Consider the following 22564-nt stretch of genomic DNA (forward strand, 5'->3'; position numbering starts at 1 on the left):
AACTTGTTTGCGGGTGTAGATGTGGATGTCAAAGGTCAACTCTGGGTGTCATTCCTCGGATGACATTCAGCTTGTTGTATCCAACAAGGTCTTTCTTTAAAAAAAGGAGGGGTAGTGGGAGATTTACTTGTTTATTTATGCATTTGTTTTATGTATGTGGCTACATGTGGTCATCCACATAACAATCTTTGTGCCACTAGTGTGTCTGGTGCCTACAGAGGCCAGAAGAGGGCATCAGATTCCCTAGGGCTGACGTTACAGAGAGTTGTGAGCAGCCATGTGGTGCTGGGGAGCCAACCCAGGTCCTCTGAAAGGCAGCCAGTGCTCTTAACTCCTGAGCCATCTTGACAGAATGGGAAACAAGGTCTCTCATTGGAGGCTTGGAGCTCATTGATAAGGCTAGGCTGGACTACCAGTGAGCCCCAAGGATCCTTCCCCAACCTGTCCCTGCCCTCCAACCACCATTCAGTCACCACTGTAGGTTGCATAAGAATGTTCCCCATGGGATATGTATTTGAGCACAGTGGTCCCAGTTGGTGACACTGTTTGGGGGATGGAGTGGTTCAGCCTTGCTGGAGGAAGTACATCACTGAAAGCAGGCTGTGAGACTTATAGCTGGCTCCACTTCAAGCTACTCCTTTCTGTTTGTAGTTGAAGACATGATTTCTCAGCTCCTGCTCTTCCCATCATGCTTGCTGCTCACTGCCCCGCCTCTGATGTGATATCCTCTGGAATGGTAAGCCCAAGATAGACCCTTTCCTCCATGAATTGTTTTTCTGGTCATGGTATTTCATCCCAACAGGAAAGCTACTACAGCCACCACCGTCCCCCTTACTTTCATTTGAATGCTTTGGGGGCGGGGGGGGGTGTACACATGCCACAGTCCATGTGTATAAGTCAGAGGACCGTTCTCTCTTTCTACCACGTGGGTCCCAGGGGTTAAACTCAGGTCACCAGGCCCAGTAGCAGGTGCATTTCCTTGCTGAGCCTTTATTTACTTATTTGTTTGTTTGTTTTTTCTGGCCCTTTGTCCAGATTTTTACTTGAGTTCCGTATCAAACTCAGGTCTTCAAGCTTTCATGGCAAAATACCTTACCAACGAGCTATCTCCCCAGTTCCCATATATCACTTCTATCCATTGATGGACATTTAGGTTGCTTACACTCTATCATGAATATATGTTGTGAACTGTCAATAAATACTTTTTAAAAAATATTTATTTAATGTATATGAGTACACTGTAGCTGTCTTCAAACATACCAGAAGAGGGCATCAGATCCCATTACAGATGGTTGTGAGCCACCATGTGGGAATTGCTGGGAATTGAACTCAGGACCCCTGGAAGAGCAGTCAGTGCTCTTAACAGTTGAGCCATCTCTCCAGCCCCTAAATACTTTTTTAAATGTAGATGAAAGTTTTTATATTCCCCTCAATAACTGCATTAGGTAACTAATTCTATAGCTAAATTTTTTTTACAGTGTCTGTTCATTTTACATCTGTGCCAGCAACACACAGTGCTCTGAACAGTTGCCATGATCTAAACTTTAGATTATATAGGCAAGCAGTAAACAGGTATTAAAAGATAGGTGTGTGTGTGTGTGTGTGTGTGTGTGTGTGTGTGTGTGTGTGTGTGAGTGTGTGAGTGTGTGAGTGTGTATGCGCGCGCGTACACAGATGTGGTAATCAGAGGATAAGTTATGGAAGTGAGTTCTCTCCTCCACTATGTGAGTCCTAATGATTGAACTCCGGTCTTCGGGCTTGGTAGCAGACAACTTCACCTTGCTAAGACATCTTTTGGCCCTGGGAGTAGTTTTGTTTGACAGTTCTGTTGACTATGCATGCTGACTCAAGCACAGGGAAAGGCTTTCCTACTATGGACTCCTACCATGGACTAGGTTTTAAACTTTGTATACTGTGTACTTTGGAAACTTTGTATACTCTCAGATCAGGAGACTGCGGCTCCCCCAACTCCACCCCACCCCCCACCCCCTGCCGGAGGAGCTTCAGCAGCCAGGTCCCTCCCCAGACCTCTCTGCCATAACATTTTCAGCCTCTGTAACTGTTAAAAAGGTCATCTCTAGCTCCTCTGTAGGACCCTTCCCAGATGATGTTAATTTTAGGTAAAAAGTCTGAGCAAAATCCCACCAAACCCTAAGCAGGAAAACCTACCAATCCCTGAGCTTGCCACAGAAACCCACCAATCCCTGAGCACCAAAAACTACCAATGACTGAACAGGAAACCCTACCAATCCCTGGGCTCTCCCAAGCTCAGGACTTGAAATCCCACCAATCCTCACCCTGGATAGCTCCATGCACCGCCCCCCTCCCCCCTTAAGAACTCCTATGTAGCCGGGTGTGGTGGTGCACGCCTTTAATCCCAGCACTTGGGAGGCAGAGGCAGGCGGATTTCTGAGTTCGAGGCCAGCCTGGTCTACAAAGTGAGTTCCAGGACAGCCAGAGCTACGCAGAGAAACCCTGTCTCGAAAAACAAAAAAACAAAACAAAACAAAAAAAAAAAAAAAAAAAAAAGAACTCCTATGTAACTGTTGCTCAGTTCTCTGTTGTCTCCTTCTGGAAGCAAGATTTAGCCGATCCTGGATTCACCCCTCCACACCCTGGACCCTCCCATAAGTCTCTTTTATGAGATTTACTTTCTGATGTGACTCTTGCCAGAAGAAGCCAAGAAGCAATGAAGAGAAGGGAAGAAAGGAAGAAGTGGAGCAGGGCCGAGGCTCCTGAGCCCCTCAGCTCAGTGGGGATCCCCTCCCCTGAGAGCTGCAACGCCCCTGCTGAGGAGGCTTCCTCTAAGAGCTGTGTGGTTCCCGAGCTCCTGTGCCTCAGGATGCCCTTCCACTGGGACACTGTCCCACCTCAGGGCTATGTGGTTCCTGGGCTCCACAAAGTATCCTAAGTCCCAGGATACCTTTCCATCTGAGCAGGAAAACTAACGATTTCCTTAATATAATGGAGCATATTGTCATGTGATGAACACACCTATATCTTCTCTAGAGAAATATATATAGCTCTTTCCCAGGACTACCGAAAATAGTTCCACAGCTTAATCACTGAAAACAAGAGCAATCTCTTGTCTCACAGTTCTAGTCAGCCAAAGCAGTTACCTCACTGCAGACTCGCCTTCAGCAAGCACAGGTAGCAGAAATTCATCAATATGAAGAGATGTATTTAGTACATATTGTGGCTTTGGTCTGATTGAGAATAAGGTAAGCTATAAGGGCCGGCAGCCAAGGACAGGCCACTGAGACTCTGGATTATTCAATCTAAGACAGAGGCATGTGCCAAGAGGCTATGGTTTGTTCATAATAGCACCATAGAGCCGTGTTTGTGTAAAATAAACACAAGCAAGCTGCACATGTTCTCCAGGGCAGATCAGAATAAATTCATTGTAGACCAAAGTCCCGAGACAGGCGCAGCTGCCAGCCACTAAAATTCCCAGGCAGGACCATGGAGCATAAGTAAATTTTATGCCCCAGTCCAGCTAATTTTTTATTATATATTTAGGGAGGAATTGCAGCCTCCCCCAGCCTTGAGCAGGCTGACTCAGACCTGTTCTGCCACTGTGAACAAGAATACCTAGTCTTCCAACCTAGATAGGTCTATTGTTCTGCCACCCGTGCTCTTCTCCAAGACACTGCTACCCGCTGAGAGGCTGAACCTGTCATCCTGAGATAAGCAACAGCTTGGCGACCAAGTGCTGACAGCCTGGCAACAAAGCATCAAGAGCCTGGCATGGCAGGAGATGGGCCTTCCCCCTTTATAAATAAGCTCAGACTCTTAAACTCTGGGACCTTGTCTTGGTCTTGTTCTTTCTCTTCCCTGCCCCCTGTCTTTTCTCCATATAGCCCCAGCCTACCCCTCAGGAACCCGGTTTGTGTGGCTGCGGGTGGCTACACAAAGCCTCAAATAAAAGTGTTGGTAGGGTCATGCTCTCTGGCACTCTGTAGACAGATTATGTTCCACATCTTTCTCTCAGCTGGTAGATGCATTAGTATCACCCGTACCTCTTTATTACCTGACATTATTTTCATGTATGTGCTTCCTGTATGTCTCCCATGTGTGTGTGTGTGTGTGTGTGTGTGTGTGTGTGTGTGTGCAGGTGTTCATGTACAGGTACATGTGTGCATGTGCAGGTATGTGTGTAGGTGTGTACATGCAGGTTGAGACCAGAGGTCTTCTCAGCACCAGTTTGAATACTATCTTGTCCTCACATTTTCTCTGCAAAAAATCAGTCTGTTAGCTTTAAATTCAGTTTTATTCAAGTTCGTAGGACATGGGCAGAATTAAACTAAATTCTTAGAAAAACATCACATGAATGGGCCCCATCCCAGGTCCTGATAGGGTTCTTCAGAAACGTCATGATCCAGGCATCTGTCCACTGTCCATGTGCCTTTCAACATTCTTGTCCCCTAAACTTTGCTTATAGTATTGTAGAGCTTTTCTACCTTGAAGTTCCAAATCCTTTCATATTCTTTCCACAAACGTGTTTCAAAAGCCTATGAACCACATGGTCAGGTTTATCACCACATTAGTCCTACTCCTGGTACTGATATTCTGTCTAGGCTCTTTTCCTATTGTCATGGCAAAAGAATATTAAAGGAAAATGAGGTAGTTTGGACTTATAGTTTGAGGAAGTTCTGGTAGCAAGACTTGGGGCAGCTGGTCATGGTTCAAAAGTAGAAATAAAGAACACCTATGTTCAATTCATTTTCTCCTTTTTATACAGACCAGGATCCTCTACCTAGGGAATGATGCTACCCGCATTATTGAGATGGGAAGACCCATCTCAATAACCTAATCAAAACAATTATTCAACAGATATATCCAGAGGGTCATCTCTTAGATCAAGTTGACAACTAAGATTAACAATTTCAGCTTGTGTCTTAGTTAGGGTTTCCATTGCTGTGGAGAGAAACCATGAACTCTTTTTTTTTTTAATTTTTAATATTTTTATTACATATTTTCCTCAATTACATTTCCAATGTTATCCCAAAAGTCCCCCATAGCGCCCCCCACTTCCCTACCCACCCATTCCCATTCTTTTGGCCCTGGCATTCCCCTATATTGGGGCATATAAAGTTTGCAAGTCCAATGGGCCTCTCTTTCCATTGATGGCCGACTAGACCATCTTTCGATACATATGCAGCTAGAGACAAGAGCTCCGGGGTTCTGGTTAGTACATTATGTTGTTCCAACAATAGGGTTGCAGATCCCTTTAGCTCCTTGGGTACTTTCTCTAGCTTCTCCATTGGGAGCCCTGTGATACATCCAATAGCTGACTGTGAACATCCACTCCTGTGTTTGCTAGGCCCCGGCATCGTCTCACAAGAGACAGCTATATTTGGGTCCTTTCAGCAAAATCTTGCTAGTGTATGCAATGGTGTCCGCGTTTAGAAGCTGCTTATGGGATGGATCCCTGGATACGGCAGTCTCTAAATGGTCCATCCTTTCATCACAGCTACGAACTTTGTCTCTGTAACTCCTTCCCTGGGTGTTTTGTTCCCAATTCTAAGAAGGTGCAGAGTGTCCACACTTTGGTCTTCATTCTTCTTGAGTTTCATGCGTTTAGCAAATTGTATCTCATATCTTGGGTATCCTAAGTTTTGGGCTAATATCCACTTATCAATGAATACATATTGTGTGAGTTCTTTTGTGGTTGTGTTACTTCACTCAAGATGATGCCCTCCAGGTCCATCCATTTGGCTAGGAATTTCATAAATTCATTCTTTTTAATAGCTGAGTAGTACCCCATTGTGTAAATGTACCATAATTTCTGTATCCATTCCTCTGTTGAGGGACATCTGGGTTCTTTCCAGCTTCTGGCTATTATAAATAGGGCTGCTATGAACATAGTGGAGCATGTGTCTTTTTTACCGGTTGGGACATCTTCTGGATATATGCCCAGGAGAGGTATTGCTGGATCCTCCAGTAGTACTATGTCCAATTTTCTGAGGAACCGCCAAACTGATTTCCAGAGTGGTTGTACAAGCTTGCAATCCCACCAACAATGGAGGAGTGTTCCTCTTTCTCCACATCCTCGCCAGCATCTGCTGTCACCTGAATTTTTGATCTTAGCCATTCTGACTGGTGTGAGGTGGAATCTCAGGGTTGTTTTGATTTGCATTTCCCTGATGATTAAGGATGTTGAACATTTTTTCAGGTGCTTCTCTGCCATTCGGTATTCCTCAGGTGAGAATTCTTTGTTCAGTTCTGAGCCCCACTTTTTAATGGGGTTATTTGACTTTCTGGAGTCCACCTTCTTGAGTTCTTTATATATATTGGATATTAGTCCCTTATCTGATTTAGGATAGGTGAAGATCCTTTCCCAATCTGTTGGTGGTTTTTTTGTCTTATTGATGGTGTCTTTAGCCTTGCAGAAGCTTTGCAGTTTCATGAGGTCCCACTTGTCAATTCTCGATCTTACAGCACAAGCCATTACTGTTCTATTCAGGAATTTTTCCCCTGTGCCCATATCTTCAAGGCTTTTCCCCACTTTCTCCTCTATAAGTTTCAGTGTCTCTGGTTTTATGTGTAGTTCCTTGATCCACTTAGACTTGACCTTAGTACAAGGAGATAGGAATGGATCGATTCGCATTCTTCTACATGTTAACAACCAGTTGTGCCAGCACCATTTGTTGAAAATGCTGTCTTTCTTCCACTGGATGTTTTTAGCTCCCTTGTCGAAGATCAAGTGACCATAGGTGTGTGGGTTCATTTCTGGGTCTTCAATTCTATTCCATTGGTCTATTTGTCTGTCACTATACCAGTACCATGCAGTTTTTATCACAATTGCTCTGTAGTAAAGCTTTAGGTCCGGCATGGTGATTCCACCAGAGGTTCTTTTATCCTTGAGAAGAGTTTTTGCTATCCAAGTTTTTTTGTTATTCCAGATGAATTTGCAGATTGCACTTTCTAATTCGTTGAAGAATTGAGGTGGAATTTTGATGGGGATTGCATTGAATCTGTAGATTGCTTTTGGCAAGATAGTCATTTTTACAATGTTGATCCTGCCAATCCATGAGCATGGGAGATCTTTCCATCTTCTGAGATCTTCTATAATTTCTTTCTTCAGAGACTTGAAGTTTTTATTATACAGATCTTTCACTTCCTTAGTTAGAGTCACGCCAAGATATTTTATATTATTTGTGACTATTGAGAAGGGTGTTGTTTCCCTAATTTCTTTCTCAGCCTGTTTATTCTTTGTGTAGAGAAAGGCCATTGATTTGTTTGAGTTAATTTTATATCCAGCTACTTCACCGAAGCTGTTTATCAGGCTTAGGAGTTCTCTGGTGGAATTTTTAGGGTCACTTATATATACTATCATATCATCTGCAAAAAGTGATATTTTGACTTTATCTTTTCCAATTTGTATCCCTTTGATCTCCTTTTGTTGTCGAATTGCTCTGGCTAGGACTTCAAGTACAATGTTGAATACGTATGGAGAAAGTGGACAGCCTTGTCTAGTCCCTGATTTTAGAGGGATTGCTTCAAGCTTCTCACCATTTACTTTGATGTTGGCTACTGGTTTGCTGTAGATTGCTTTTATCATGTTTAGGTATGGGCCTTGAATTCCTGATCTTTCCAAGACTTTTATCATGAATGGGTGTTGGATCTTGTCAAATGCTTTTTCCGCATCTAAGGAGATGACCATGTGGTTTTTGTCTTTGAGTTTGTTTATATACTGGATTACGTTGATGGATTTCCGTATATTGAACCATCCCTGCATCCCTGGGATGAAACCTACTTGGTCAGGATGGATGATTGTTTTGATGTGTTCTTGGATTCGGTTAGCAAGAACTTTATTGAGGATTTTTGCATCAATATTCATAAGGGATATTGGTCTGAAGTTTTCTATCTTTGTTGGGTCTTTTTGTGGTTTAGGTATCAGAGTAATTGTGGCTTCATAGAATGAGTTGGGTAGAGTACCTTCTGTTTCTATTTTGTGGAATAGTTTGTGAAGAACTGGGATTAGATCTTCTTTGAAGGTCTGATAGAACTCTGCACTAAACCCATCTGGTCCTGGGCTTTTTTTAGTTGGGAGACTATTAATGACTGCTTCTATTTCTTTGGGGGATATAGGGCTGTTTAGATCATTAACCTGATCTTGATTCAACTTTGGTACCTGGTATCTGTCTAGGAACTTCTCCGTTTCATCCAGGTTCTCCAGTTTTGTTGAGTATAGCCTTTGGTAGAAGGATCTGATGGTGTTTTGGATGTCTTCAGGATCTGTTGTTATGTCTCCTTTTTCATTTCTGATTTTGTTAATTAGGATGCTTTCCCTGTGCCCTCTAGTGAGTCTGGCTAAGGGTTTATCTATCTTGTTGATTTTCTCAAAGAACCAGCTCCTTGATTGGTTGATTCTTTGAATAGTTCTTCTTGTTTCCACTTGGTTGATTTCGCCCCTGAGTTTGATTATTTCCTGCCGTCTACTCCTCTTGGGTGAATTTGCTTCCTTTTGTTCTAGTGCTTTTAGGTATGTTGTCAAGCTGCTAATGTGTGCTCTCTCTAGTTTCCTTTTGGAGGCACTCAGAGCTATGAGTTTTCCTCTTAGAAATGCTTTCATTGCGTCCCATAAGTTTGGGTATGTTGAGGCTTCATTTTCATTGAACTCTAAAAAGTCCTTAATTTCTTTCTTTATTCTTTCCTTGACCAAGGTATCATTGAGAAGAGTGTTGTTCAGTTTCCACGTGAAGGTTGGCTTTCTATTATTTATTTTGTTATTGAAGATCAGCCTTAGTCCATGGTGATCTGATAGGATGCATGGGACAATTTCAATATTTTTGTATCTGTTGAGGCCTGCTTTGTGACCAATTATGTGGTCAATTTTGGAGAAAGTACCATGAGGTGCTGAGAAGAAGGTATATCCTTTTGTTTTAGGATAGAATGTTCTGTAGATATCTGCCAGATCCATTTGATTCATAACTTCTGTTAGTTTCACTGTGTCCCTGTTTAGTTTCTGTTTCCACGATCTGTCCATTGGTGAAAGTGGTGTGTTGAAGTCTCCCACTATTATTGTATGAGGTGCAATGTGTGCTTTGAGATTTACTAAAGTTTCTTTAATGAATGTGGCTGCCTTTGTATTTGGAGCATAGATATTCAGGATTGATAGTTCCTCTTGGAGGATTTTACCTTTGATGAGTATGAAGTGTCCCTCCCTGTCTTTTTTAATGACTTTGGGTTGGAAGTCAATCTTATCAGATATTAGAATGGCTACTCCAGCTTGTTTCTTCATACCATTTGCTTGGAAAATTGTTTTCCAGCCTTTCATTCTGAGGTAGTGTCTATCTTTTTCTCTGAGATGAGTTTCCTGTAAGCAGCAAAATGTTGGGTCTTGTTTGTGTAGCCAGTTTGTTAGTCTATGTCTTTTTATCGGGGAGTTGAGTCCATTGATATTAAGAGATATTAAGGAAAAGTAATTGTTGTTTCCTGTTATTTTTGTTGTTAAAGTTGGCATTCTGTTCTTGTGGCTGTCTTCTTTTAGGTTTGTTGAGGGATTACCTTCTTGTAGTTTCTAGGGCGTGGTTCCTGTCCTTGTATTGGTTTTTTTCTGTTATTATCCTTTGAAGGGCTGGATTCGTGGAGAGATAATGTGTGAATTTGGTTTTGTCGTGGAATACTTTGGTTTCTCCATCTATGTTAATTGAGAGTTTGGCTGGGTATAGTAGCCTGGGCTGGAATTTGTGTTCTTTTAGTGTCTGTATAACATCCGTCCAGGATCTTCTGGCTTTCATAGTCTCTGGTGAAAAATCTGGTGTAATTCTGATAGGCTTGCCTTTATATGTTACTTGGCCTTTTTCTCTTACTGCTTTTAGTATTCTATCTTTATTTAGAGCATTTGTTGTTCTGATTATTATGTGTCGGGAGGTATTTCTTTTCTGGTCCAGTCTATTTGGAGTTCTGTAAGCTTCTTGTATGTTCATGGGCATCTCTTTCTTTAGATTTGGGAAGTTTTCTTCTATAATTTTGTTGAAGATGTTTGCTGGTCCTTTGAGTTGAAAATCTTCATTCTCATCCACTCCTATTATCTGTAGGTTTGGTCTTCTCATTGTGTCCTGTATTTCTTGGATGTTTTGAGTTAGGATCTTTTTGCATTTTACATTTTCCTTGATTGTTGTGCCAATGTTCTCTATGGAATCTTCTGCACCTGAGATTCTCTCTTCCATCTCTTGTATTCTGTTGCTGATGCTGGTATCTATGTTTCCAGATTTCTTTCCTAGGGTTTCTATCTCCAGTGTTGCCTCATTTTGGGTTTTCTTTATTGTGTCTACTTCCCTTTTTAGGTCTAGTATGGTTTTGTTCATTTCCATCATCTGTTTGGATGTGTTTTCCTGTTTTTCATTAAGGACTTCTACCTGTTTGATTAGGTTATCCTGTTTTTCTTTAAGGATTTGTAACTCTTTAGCAGTGTTCTCCTGCAATTCTTTAAGGGATTTTTGTGCTTCCTCTTTAATGTCTTCTACCTGTTTAGCAGTGTTCTCCTGTATTTCTTTAAATATGTTATTAAAGTCCTTCTTGAAGTCCTCTACCATCATCAGGAGATATGCTTTTAGATCCGTGTCTAGCTTTTCCGGTGTGTTGGGGTGCCCTGGACTGGGCGAAGTGGGAGTGCTGGGTTCTGATGATGGTGAGCGGTCTTGGTTTCTGTTAGTAAGATTATTACATTTACCTTTCGCCATCTGGTAATCTCTGGGGTTAGTTGTTGTCGTTGTCACTGTTTAAAGATTGGAGCAGAAGCTGTGTTCCACTCACCAGCAGTATCAAAATCCTGTGGCGGGGGTCGTGGGTAGCTGGCGGGTGTCAGCCGACCCTGCGCTCTAGCTACACCGGTGCTGTTCCGGCCAGATGAGGCCTGTGGCCCTACTCAGGCCGGTTTCTGCTTCCCTAACTAATGCAGTCTCAGGTCCCGCGCGCAATTGGATTGGAGCAGGAGCTGTGTTCCACTCACCAGAAGTCTTAAGATCCTGTGGCAGGTGTTGTGGGTAGCTGGCGAGTGTCAGCCGACCCTGCGCCCTAGCTACCCTGGTGCTTTTCTGACCGGAAGAGGCTTTGTGGCCCTACGTAGGCCGGATTTCTGCCTCCCCAACCAGAGCAGTCTCAGGTCCCGCGTGATTGGACTGGAGCAGAAGCTGTGTTCCACTCACCAGCAGTCTCAAAATCCTGTGGCGGGGGTCGTGGGTAGCTGGTGGGTGTCAGCCGACCCTGCGCTCTAGCTACACCGGTGCTGTTCCGGCCGGATGAGGCCTGTGGCCCTACTCAGGCCGGTTTCTGCTTCCCTAACTAATGCAGTCTCCGGTCCTGCGCGCAATTGGATTGGAGCAGAAGCTGTGTTCCACCCCCCCAAAGTCTTAAGATCCTGTGGCGGGTGTTGTGGGTAGCTGGCGTGTGTCAGCCGACCCTGTGCCCTAGCTACCCCGGTGCTTTTCTGACTGGAAGAGGCTTGTAGGCCGGATTTCTGCCTCCCCAACCAGAGCAGTCTCAGGTCCCGTGTGACTGGACTGGAGCAGAAGCTGTGTTCCACTCACCAGCAGTCTCAAAATCCTGTGGCGGGGGTCGTGGGTAGCTGGCAGGTGTCAGCCGACCCTGCGCTCTAGCTACACCGGTGCTGTTCCGGCCGGATGAGGCCTGTGGCCCTACTCAGGCCGGTTTCTGCTTCCCTAACTCAACCATGAACTCTTATAAAGAAAAACATAATTGGGGCTGGCTTAATACATTATTGTCATGACCGGAAACATGCCAGCATTCAGGAAGACATGATGCTGGAGAAGGAGCTGGGAGTCTTATGTCTGGATCTACAGGCAGCAGGAAGAGACAATGCCACACTGGACCTGGCTTGAGCATATGAGACCTCAAAGCCCACCCCAACAGTGACGTACTTCCTCTAACAAAGCCACACCTACTCTAACAAGGCCACACCTCCTGATAGTGCTGCTCCCTATGGATTGAGCATGCAAACACATGGATTTATGGGATAATATTCAAAGAACCACAGCTTGAAATAGCCCAATGTCTAGTATAAACTGTTTCCAGCAACCCTGGCTAAGGCTATGCCTGCAGAAGCCAGAGAAATCCAATGTTATGCCTGTATAGTTATCTCAAGGCATCCATGGAGTGTTTAAGACAGCTAGTGTCCTGTAAGTATAGTCCAGACAACTGTTTGGCTGATGAAAACTACAGAGGAGTACAAATGTGATAAAACATGAACAAGATAGCAAGAAGGAAGGCCTGGGAGAGAACAGAGGAGGCCTGCAGCAAACTTGACACGTGAGGGATGCCCAGTGCTGGCTAAGTACTCATATGTGACACCTGAGTACCACCATATGCTGGGCAGGTATTGTACCTGACACCTGCAGCCCCATACCTGACATCCGTGTGAGCCTGGATCTTCAACACCTTCACGTCTGAGTCTAGCACGTTCAGGAGCACAGCCAGCTGTCTCACTAGAGTCTCCTTCTGCTGCTCTGTCAGCTGCTCAACACCAACCTGCAGGATCAACTCCACCAAGCCATCCTTCTTGGGGTCTGAGGGGAGAGGACACAGGATTTTCATGGGAGATCACAGGCTTAACAAACTCTGGGTCTGTGGAAGGGTTCAAAGCCAGCCTGGGCATGTGGCTCAGGAAAGGATGCTGGGCCAGCACCCACAGTACCTAGGCTCCATGCCCAGCACAGCAAAAGTAAGGTCAAAGTAAACCAATAGAAGTTTAAAAGAACTCTTGTGGGCCGTGTAGATTTAGCTTTTAGGACTCAGATCACTTTAATAGCTAAGAGGAGAGTGTGCTAACACACTCCTGCAAGAGCAGCACCTGGGGCTGAGGGGGTAAGAGGATTAGAAGCTGAAAGTCATCCTTGCTGCAAAATGAGTTCAAAGCCAATTTGGGCCTGAAGGTGAAAAAAATAAAAAAGAAAAAAAGATAAGGAAGGGGGAACCCTACAGAAGCCACTCAGGGGTTTTGTTTTGTTTTCCAATTTTATTCTACTTGGTTATGTCAAGGTAAGCAACTGTGCCTTTTGGTCCTTTAGAACCTTGGCCCCTCACACACTTCTCCAGTGACTGAGAACATTACCCTCAGGCCAGTTTACACTCTGAATCCCTATGCCCACCTCATTGAGGCTGTGCTCCCTCAGTCAGTGACCGTGTTCACTTCATGCTAAATCAGGAAAGCAAAAGCCTCCTGCCAGATAGAATTCTTATCGATGAGGTACAAGTTGGGATCTGCTTGGGGGTATAAAGGAAAGTACAGAAAAATCCTAAAGTTGGCTAGAGAGGTGGCTCTGTGGTTAGCAGCCCGTTCTGCTCTTCCAGAGGACTGGGTTCAGTTCCCAGCAACTGCATTCAGTAGCTCATAACTGCCTGTAACTCTAACTCCAGTTCTAGAGGATCTCATGCCCTCTTCTGGCCTCCAAGGACACTACATTCATGTGTATGAAACAGACACACACACACACACACACACACACACACACACACACAAACACATTGTTTTTTAACTAAAAGGAAGAAAGTAGAGTGGGATTGGCCAAGAGCCAGGCACAGATGGCTCCCGTCCCGGTGACATCAACTCAGTACACACCTGGCAGCACCTCCACAGTGGCCGTGTCTGAGTCCGAGGCCCCCTGACTGTCAGTGACTAGCAAGTGAAAAGTGTAGACGCCTTCCACCAGATTGGTGAGCTGCAGAGCCGCCCTGTGGTCAGAGCCTCCAATGACATCCTGGGGAGTGAAGGGATCCAGAGAGCAGTTGTCAGTCTGGTACCCAGTTTCTGAGCCTCTGTAGAGCTTGAAGCACTGAGTCCTTTGCTTTCTGGTGGGTGTGACTTCTATGGCTGGGGAAGGAGGGAGGGAGGAGGGAGCAGGGCTGAGGTTTTTGAATCTTCAGCTCCTCCTTGTGTGCAAGGACCCAGAAAAGATGCAGTAAACTGAACTTTCCAGGAATTATCAAATGATTAGTCAACGGAGGGAGATGGGTGAGCTTAGGCTGAAATCTCCAGGGCAAAGCATGGAGTTTCAGAGACATATTGTCTAATATGGTTTTAAAATGTTCTCACCTCAGGTCCTCTCATAGCATAGCATACTCATTATCTCAAGGGATCCCAGAGCCTTGGTAGACTACACATTCACCCTGCAGCCCCAGAGCTCCAGAGAGTGAGACACAAATCTTTTGAACATTTTTGTCTGCACTTGCTGACCAGAATGGATGGCAACACAAAGTCAGGAATGTGAAGTGAGACACACTACTATTTCATTCAGAAGCTAACCTGCCACCTAGCCAAATGGAACTCAGTCTAGGAGTACTTTAGACTGTACAAGGCAGTTTCAGTCCCTTCCCTGTATTCATGCCTTTGGTATATCTACAAGAGTGCTTCTGTAGATCTCAAGCCCTTAGCAATGGAAAGAAAGGGAGATGAACAGAAATTTACAACCTAAGAGGCAGTGTGATCCAACGGCTTCCAAAGGCTAAAAGTCTGGGTTTGTTTGGTGTAAGGCTGAGCTCTTCAGCCTTGGCTAAGTCACTTGCACCTCTGTATTTTACTCTCTGCCCCTGCGAAGTGGGAACAGGAATCCCCATGCATCTGACACACCCGATACACGGAGGAAGAAAACTAAAATGGGAAGCTGAAGAGTAGAGGGGCCCCACTGGCAAGCTGGGCTTCCATGTCCCTCGTAGTATCAACCTTTTGACATTGCGACATCATGGCATCGTCTACAAATGTGTTGTTGGGCTGCATTCACAGCTATTCTGGGACATGAGTGGGGCACACCTGCATGGTCTGCTATCCTACCCAAAGTCAGATCAGAAAATCGTATTCAGCTTTGCTTAACCCTAACAGCAGTCCGGTGCCTCCATCCCTCCGCATAGTCAAACTCAAGGGCCTATGCATCTTATCTGGGAGATGAAACAGTGAGACAGAATGTTCAAGCTCTACTCTGCAATGTGACCTAAAGTTAGAGCTTAGAAGGAGGTAATTAAAGTTAAATGAGATTACAGGAGCAGGGCCCGACCCACTGGACTGGTGTCCTTATAAAGGAGACATGAGAACAGTCTCCCGTCTCTTCCCTCCTTTCTCGCCCCTGCCACAGAAAAATGCAGTAAGTAAGTAGCCATCCAGGATCCAGAATGAGATCCCAGTAAACTGGCTGGCACCCTGGTCTTGGTTTTCCAGACTTCAGAATATTGAGAAAATAATTTTCTGTAGTTTAAGCCCCACCCCCGCTGCCATGATCTTTGTCCCAGCAGACAGCACTGACTAACCTGGATGCAGTGTACAGAGCTGAGGGCACTGCCCTTCAAGTACTCACTCCAGCAGCTGGACTCTGGCCATCCCGGATCCACAGATAGGACACAATTCCTCCGTCATCAGTAGACCTTGAACCATCCAAAGTAATGGAATTATTGGGAAGTATAAGAACATGTCTGCCACCAGCCTGGGCTCTGGGAGGGCTGTTATTTTCTAAGTCAGACACAAGCAAAAACAAGAGCAAAGAAATTGATTTAAAACACTAGTGATGGCATGTCCTAAAACCCGCACAACTGGTCCATCCTGCAGCCAAGGTTGTTTTAGATAACCCAAAGCATTGTTTTCTACCCCACACACCTGTAAGACAAGATATAGAAATAGACATTGAGCAGTTCTTAGTGCAAATGGGAAGACAGACAAAAGCAAGGAATTTTACTGAAACTACAATAAAAGCTACTATCAAGGGCTAGGGACTGACAGTGACGGAGTGCTTGCCTTGAGTACTCGAAGCCCTCAGCCCAGCCCCCATCACCAGATAAAACTAAGGGTGACACTGCATGCTTGTAATCCCATCAGGCGAGAGGATCCAAAGTTCAAAACTTATCTTTTAAAAAGGGGTGGAGGAGATGTATGTGTGCCAACTAAATGGCTTAGTGGATGAAGGTGCTTGTCACCAAAGCTAATGGACTCACATGGTAATCAGAGAGAATTGATTCCTGAAAGTTGTCCTCTGACCTCCTCCCTTCTCTCTCTTTCCTCTCTCTCTTTCCTCTCTCTCTCTCTCTCTCTCTCTCTCTCTCTCTCTCTCTCTCTCTCTCTCTCTCTCTCACACACACACACACACACACACACACACACACGTGACAAGCACACTCTCCTCCCACACATATACATGCACAATAAATAAAAACACATTAAAAAGTTTTTAATCTTCAACTATAAAAAAAAATAAAGTACACAACTTGAGCACACTTTTGCTCTTGGCCTTCTGAGAAAGCAGAGCATTGCACAGAACTGCATCTTCTGTGGCCAGGGTCACAGCAGAGCGAACTGCTGGGCAGACAAAAGGCAACACTACTTTCCTGCAGAGAATCTTGGCTCATGGCTTCCTCCTCTACACACTCCCTCAAGCCAGACAGGACTTAACCAAAGTCATGTCAGGGACAAGGGTTGGCCCATCTGAGCTCAGTCAGGTGAGGACACCAACATTAACGCCAAGATTGCTGGGTAATCATTAACTAGCTGGGGACCTGGGAGGCCGGATGGCACAGCAGGCTCAGCAGGCTATCACCATGTCCACTCACCCTTCTTCACAGCCACAGTGAGGGTGGACGTGCTGCTCAGACCCTGCTGGTCTCTCACGGTTAACCGGAAGTGGTAGATACCCACCTGAAGGCCGGTGACAGTGGCTATGGCTTTGTCCACATTCTCCATCTCCACTGCACTGGGGCCTCTGCAAAATTGGGATGTATAGACAAAAAGTGGAGCATGATATCTGTGCTCTAGCAAATGCCTCTGCTTCTGCCTGTGGTGACCATCTGGTCTGCTACGGAGTTGTAAGCTTGGCATGAGGGTCAAAGCTAAACAAACAAAATCTGCTGGGTTCTGGGGAAAGGTTTTTTTTCATTCTTTTTTCTTTTTTAATTGAGATGCCACTGGAAAGGTCTCTCTTTAGAAAATAAAACCTTAGAAACTGTTTGTTTCGTTTTGTTTTCTTCTTGTTGTTTTTTAGATAGGGTCTCACCATTGTAGCCCAGGCTAGCCTAGAACCAGTGATGAGCTTTCTGTTTCAGCCTCCTAAGGGCTGGGATTACAGGTGTGCACCACCATACCCAACCTCCCATTTCTTCTATGAATGAAAGTCAGTTACATTCTCATCTTGCTTCAGGGCATGCACTGAAGTGGAAGGCAAGAGCCAGATAATCTGCCATTCTGCCTCGTCAGGAAATCCCTAGACTTGGCTGTTAGACAGATGCAGGTTTGTGTTTCGACAAAGCCTCCTCCTGTCTAGGTAACCTTAACTACTCGTTGGTTACCTCACTGGTTTCTTCAAGCTTGAGTTTTTCAACTTTAAAATGGGGATGATCCAGCCCACTGTGGTGGCACATGGGAGGTAGAGCATAGCCAGAGGCAGGTGGATCGCTGTGAGCAGAGGGCCAGCCTGGTCTACATAATTCTGTCTTAACATAAACCAAAAATAAGAATGATCCAGTTGCCTCTTCAGAAGCCATGTAGTATTGAGGCCCGGATGGTAAAAGCTCAGGAAATGTTATAATATGAATTTCACCCTGAACTCTGTCCATCTCTTACATGCTGGTTGGGTGTAAACAGACTGCACGCAGCTTTCACTTTTACCAGCAAGTTCACCTCACACCAAGCCAGCCCCGTGCACCTCTTCTGAGCTCCACTTCTCTCCACTGCCAACCCATGTCCCTCTTCCCCACCACACTAGCCTCTTTTGTTTGCGTGTTTGTTTGAGTTGAGGGGTGGGGAGGGGGGTCTCATTATGTAGCTTAGGCTAGCCTTGAACTCAAGAGTTTCCTGCGTCAAGTTTCCCGCCCAAGCGCAAGGACGCTGAGCACGGACCACCATGCCTATGATATATATTTTTATCAATAAGGCCCAGTTACTCTGCTTAAATCTTGACTCAACAAACTCAAGCTGCTGTTTAGTGCAATCCTCCAGGGAAGGGGTGCTGTCGGTCATCGCTGTCACAGCCTCAGAGCTGGGCAGACACACTACCTGATGTGCTCCCAGTGATAGCAGACAATGCCGTGATCGTCACTGCTCCGGCTCCCGTCCAGTGTAGCACTCTGCACCGGGAAAACCAGCTCCTTGTCGGGGCCTGCCACGGCCACCGGAGCCTGGTTGTTCTCTAGAGTTGCAGACGTTCAAGAGAGGAAAGAAGAGAAGGGGGAGGAGGAAAGAAAGAAAAAGAGGAGAGAAAAAGAGGGAACCGTAGTCAGTGTGCATAGACTTTTGCCTCCATAGCCCCACTGTCTAGCACAGCACCTGCTAAATAGCAAATGTTGAAAATATTTCAGTTTGAGGGTGGCGAGACAACTCAGTGGGTAAGAGTAGGTCTTCCAGAGGACCTGGGTTCAATTCCCTGTACCCACATGGCAGCCCACAACCATCTGTGACTCCCATTCCTATGCCTCCTTCTGGACCTCACAGACATTCATCCAAGCCAAACACCCATGCACATAAAAATAAATAAGTGTTTTAAAGAAGGAAAATATTTCAGCTGAATGTTGGAAGAAAGGAAAAGAAATAAAATATCACTTGTAGTATTAGTTTTATAAATAGCTACTATTTCTGCTTTAAAAAAAAAAAAAGCCACATCACACAGCCACAGCCATTAGCACTGGCATCTCCTGTCTTTCCCTCACTGCCCTTCTCAGTGTGTGTAGTGGCTTCCTGAATTCAGGAGGGCAAGCATCTACAAAGCCCTTAATGAGAGCCCCTTCCCTCTGTGAGCAGCTGCATTCCAATCCTGGCCCCCACAGGCCTAGTTCTAGCTTTTCCTCCAGCCACACTGTTTTGTTTTGTTTCCAGCTCTTCAATGTACCCAGCCCCGTTTCTTCCTGTGGCTTCTGGGAATCTGATCCCCTCTTTCTTTCTCTCTCTCTCTCTCTCTCCCTCCCTAACTCCCTTCCTTCCTTCCTCCCTTCCTTTCTTTCTTTTCAAAGATTTTTTAAATTTTTATTTTATGTATATGAGTACACTGTAGCTGTCTTCAGACACAACAGAAGAGGGCATCAGATCCTATCACAGATGGTTGTGAGCCACCATGTGGTTGCTGAGAATTGAACTCAGGACCTCTAGAAGAGCAGTCAGTACTCTTAACTGCTGAGTCATCACTCTCCAGCTGTCCCCTCTTTCTGAACACCTTTCTTCTTGCCCTCCACTTCCCACCCTTCTCCTCCTGATCATCTGCCATGAGTGTGGCCACTGGGACTCTAGGAAAGGCTATCTGTGGACCCAAGCGCTCTGTGGGTGCTCTTTAAGTGGGCACCCTTTCTGAGAAAAGCACCTGAATATCATGTCACTACACATTTTATCTTCTGGATGGGTAGAGACCAGGGCCATCTTTAATGCCACATCCCTGGGGTCTGGCTCAGAGAACCTCTAACATCTTAGATGAATCAGTTAATGAAGAAAACAAATTATTGTCTTTCATTTGAGACTGTGCCCATCATCAGCATACTGGGCGATGGTTGTGGAAACAGCAATCCTGTTATAGGGAAGGTTTGAAGCCAAGACCATTGTAAGCAAGGTGTGGCTGCCTACCTGTGCATCTCCTAAAGAGTAGGGTAGCAGAACTCTGGGGTTTTGAAAGAACTAATAAGTGAGTGGAACCTGGATTGATGTTCCCCACCCCCCAGCCCGTGTCTGACTGCATCTGAGTGTCAGGCCACACAGTCAGCCAATCTCCTTAAGATGCTCTGGAACTCTCCCAAGGGGGGGTTGATGGGCATAGGAGTTCCCATACAACAAATCAGACACATGTAGTATTGGTGAGGACTCTCATTTTATCTTCTGTATCATGGTCTAGAAACACATGACGAGATGCAGAACATCAAAAGAAAGTCGGTCCTGTGGCACACCAGCTCTCACATCCCTGACTTCCTGCCAGCTCAGGAACCTCAAGGTACTACCACCAGGTTAGACACATCTGAAGGCCAGGAGTCCAGTTAATTAGCTCTGCTCTCATCCCTGGGGTCAGATCTCCTTTGCATCTCACCTACCAGCCTGGACAGTCACAGCAACCAAAGCGGTGGATTGCTGTCCCGAGGAATCCGTCACCAGCAGCTGAAACGTGTACTCTCCTTCCTGCAGCTCAGACAAGTGAAGGTATGGGGTCTGCGCTCCCTACACAACAGCAGAAATGACCACAAAATGACTATCATTAAAGACGTACAAGGAAACAGTGTACCATGATGGATGCCAGTGGTTTTACTTAATGCAAAATCCCTGCTTGAAAACCAGCTGGATGCAATGGCCAAGGCCTAACATGCCAGCTACTTGGTGTCCTAGTTAGATTTTTTTTTTCCAACTTGACTCACGCTAAGTTCAGCTGGGAAGAGGACACTGCAGTTGAGAAAATGTCTCTATCAGATCAGCCTGTAGGCAAGTCCATGGGAGCATTATCCTGATTAATGACAGAGTTTAATGACAGAACCCAGCCCACTGTGGGTGGTGTCACCCCTTAGGTAGGTGGTTCTATGTTGTATGAGAAAACAGGCTGAGCAAGCCATAACGAGCAAGCAGTAAGCAGTGTTCCTCTGTGGCCTCTGCTTCTGTTCCTGCCTCCAGGTTCCTGTCTTGAGTTCCTGCCCTGACTTCCCTTAGTAATGGATCAGAACCTATGAGGGGAAGTAAAACTTCCTCTCCCCCACATCACCTTTAGTCATGGTCCTTAACACAGCAACAGAAAGTAAACAAAGGATCCTGGGATGCTGAAGCAAGAGGGTGGCAAATTCAAGGCCTGCTGGGGATACAGAGCAAGTTCAAGCCAATCTGTGTAACTTAGGAAGACCCTAGCTCAACAATAAAGAGATAAAAAGGAATAGGGATATTGCTCAGTGATAGAGTGCTTGCCTAGTATATGTGAGGTGCTGGGTTCAGTGCATGCAAGAATTAAAAGCAGAATGGAGGGAGCAGAGTGTGGGGCACACGCCTTTGAACCCAGCACTTGGGAGGCAGGGATAGGCTGATCTCTTTGACTTTCAGGCCAGCCTGATCCTACGTTGTGAGACCCGATCTCAAAAGGGCTGGGGGAGAGGGAGAGTAGGAGGGAAGAAGAAAACTAAAACAATATGAACCTAAGGAAAATGTAATTTTGAGTCTGTTGTGTATCCTTATATCACTGAAGGAATGTAAATTAAAACCTCCAAAGACAATACAGCAGTGTCAAAACAGGGTCCTAGAATGGAGTCATGTGAGGAGACTTCTGAGTGCTTGTGAGAAAACGCCAAGAAACCAAGACATGAGTCTTGTGACTTCCATTCTTCAAGAAAACACAGAATTGTTCTTGGATTATGTTTTGGTTCTCAGGTGTATCAGATAGGAGTGCGTTTACTTCAGATGACTCATTACAGCTGGCTATCATTTGTTTATACACCTCTGGAGAAAACCCATTTTTGCCATGTGCTGGCCTGCCTTTGTGGTTATACACTTTACTCATGTGACGCATTAACCCTGATCATATAAATTGTCTGATGCTCTGAATAAAGTTGGTTATTGTGTGAGACTGTAGTCCCTCTCGTTTATCAGCTCCATTCTCCCAGGTCCCACTGCCTCTAGAGCAGTAAACACAGCCCCATCTGCTATGGTGTTACAGGAGTCCATCCTTCAAGTAGGCCCACTTCTTGGGGTCTGTTGCTCAGAGATCACAGCAGGTGGCATGTGCATGCTCACCAAATGCAGTTCGCAATGGCCAGCCATGAGAACAACTTAAGATGCTTACCTGTAAGGGAATGCCTAACATAATGATGCTAGTTTGAAAGAATGAGGGTGATTCATTGATACTAAAGGGAAAATGACAGCCAGGCCTGCTAGTATATGCTGTCATTCCAGTCCTGGGAAGGTGGAGGGAGGAAGATGGGAGTTCCAGGTCACATCTGCCTACATAACAAGTTCAAAGTGAGCCTGGGCTACATGAGACCCTATTTTCATGCATACATACATACATACATACATACATACATACATACAAAGCAAGCAAGCCAGCCAGGCAGGTGGTAGTGGCAGGGCATGCTTTTAATCCTAGTACCCAAGAGGCCGAGAAAGAGGGATCTCTGATTTACATAGTGAGACATGTCTCAAAAAATTATTTTTAATACTGTAAGAAAAATCAAATTAATTTTTCAATGATGTGCTATGGTGGAGGTGTTACAGCTCATGCCTTTAATCCCAGCACTCAGGAAGCAGAGGCAGATGGCTCTCTTGAGCTGTTTGAAGTCAATATGGTTTACAGAGTGAGTTCCAGGACAATCTGGGCTACACAGGTTGTCTCAAAAACACCCCCTCAAAAAGATTTACTATGAAAAAAAATCATACAACAATATAAAGTCTATGACAGACATTGCAATCCATACATCCATAAACACATCCAAAAACACAGGAAATGTTCTAAGGTTTATGAGATAAAGTTACCAAAATCATTATCTTCAATAAGGGGTTTTATGGAAATTGTTATTCAAGGTATATTTTGTTATTTGTATGTTTGTTTGGTTTTGGTTTTTTTGAGATGGCGTTTCCCTGGCAATTCTGAAACTCATTTTGTAAGCCAGGCTAACCATGAACCAC

The 22564-nt window shown here is 45.0% G+C and overlaps 1 protein-coding gene across 4 annotated transcripts in view; it reads right to left on the reverse strand.

The window, feature by feature from the left end:
- Positions 1-22564, reverse strand: part of Kiaa0319 (KIAA0319 ortholog) — a 77185-nt gene that overhangs the window by 23929 nt on the left and 30692 nt on the right. For 2 of the 4 annotated variants that reach the window (XM_085831206.1, XM_085831205.1), the window contains 6 exons: positions 20002-20121; positions 17993-18125; positions 16555-16703; positions 15312-15463; positions 13586-13724; positions 12374-12533 (listed from right to left, as the gene is read on the reverse strand). In XM_085831206.1, coding sequence (XP_085687332.1) covers positions 12374-12533; positions 13586-13724; positions 15312-15463; positions 16555-16703; positions 17993-18125; positions 20002-20121 — 853 coding nt within the window. Of the gene's footprint in view, positions 1-12373; positions 12534-13585; positions 13725-15311; positions 15464-16554; positions 16704-17992; positions 18126-20001; positions 20126-22564 lie in introns of all 4 variants that reach the window. The other 2 variants (XM_021180546.3, XM_085831204.1) reach the window with 1 other exon arrangement.

This window comes from Mus caroli, unplaced genomic scaffold, assembly GCF_978045245.1.
Source record: "Mus caroli unplaced genomic scaffold, Mus_caroli_1 scaffold_15, whole genome shotgun sequence".
Lineage (NCBI taxonomy): Eukaryota > Metazoa > Chordata > Mammalia > Rodentia > Muridae > Mus > Mus caroli.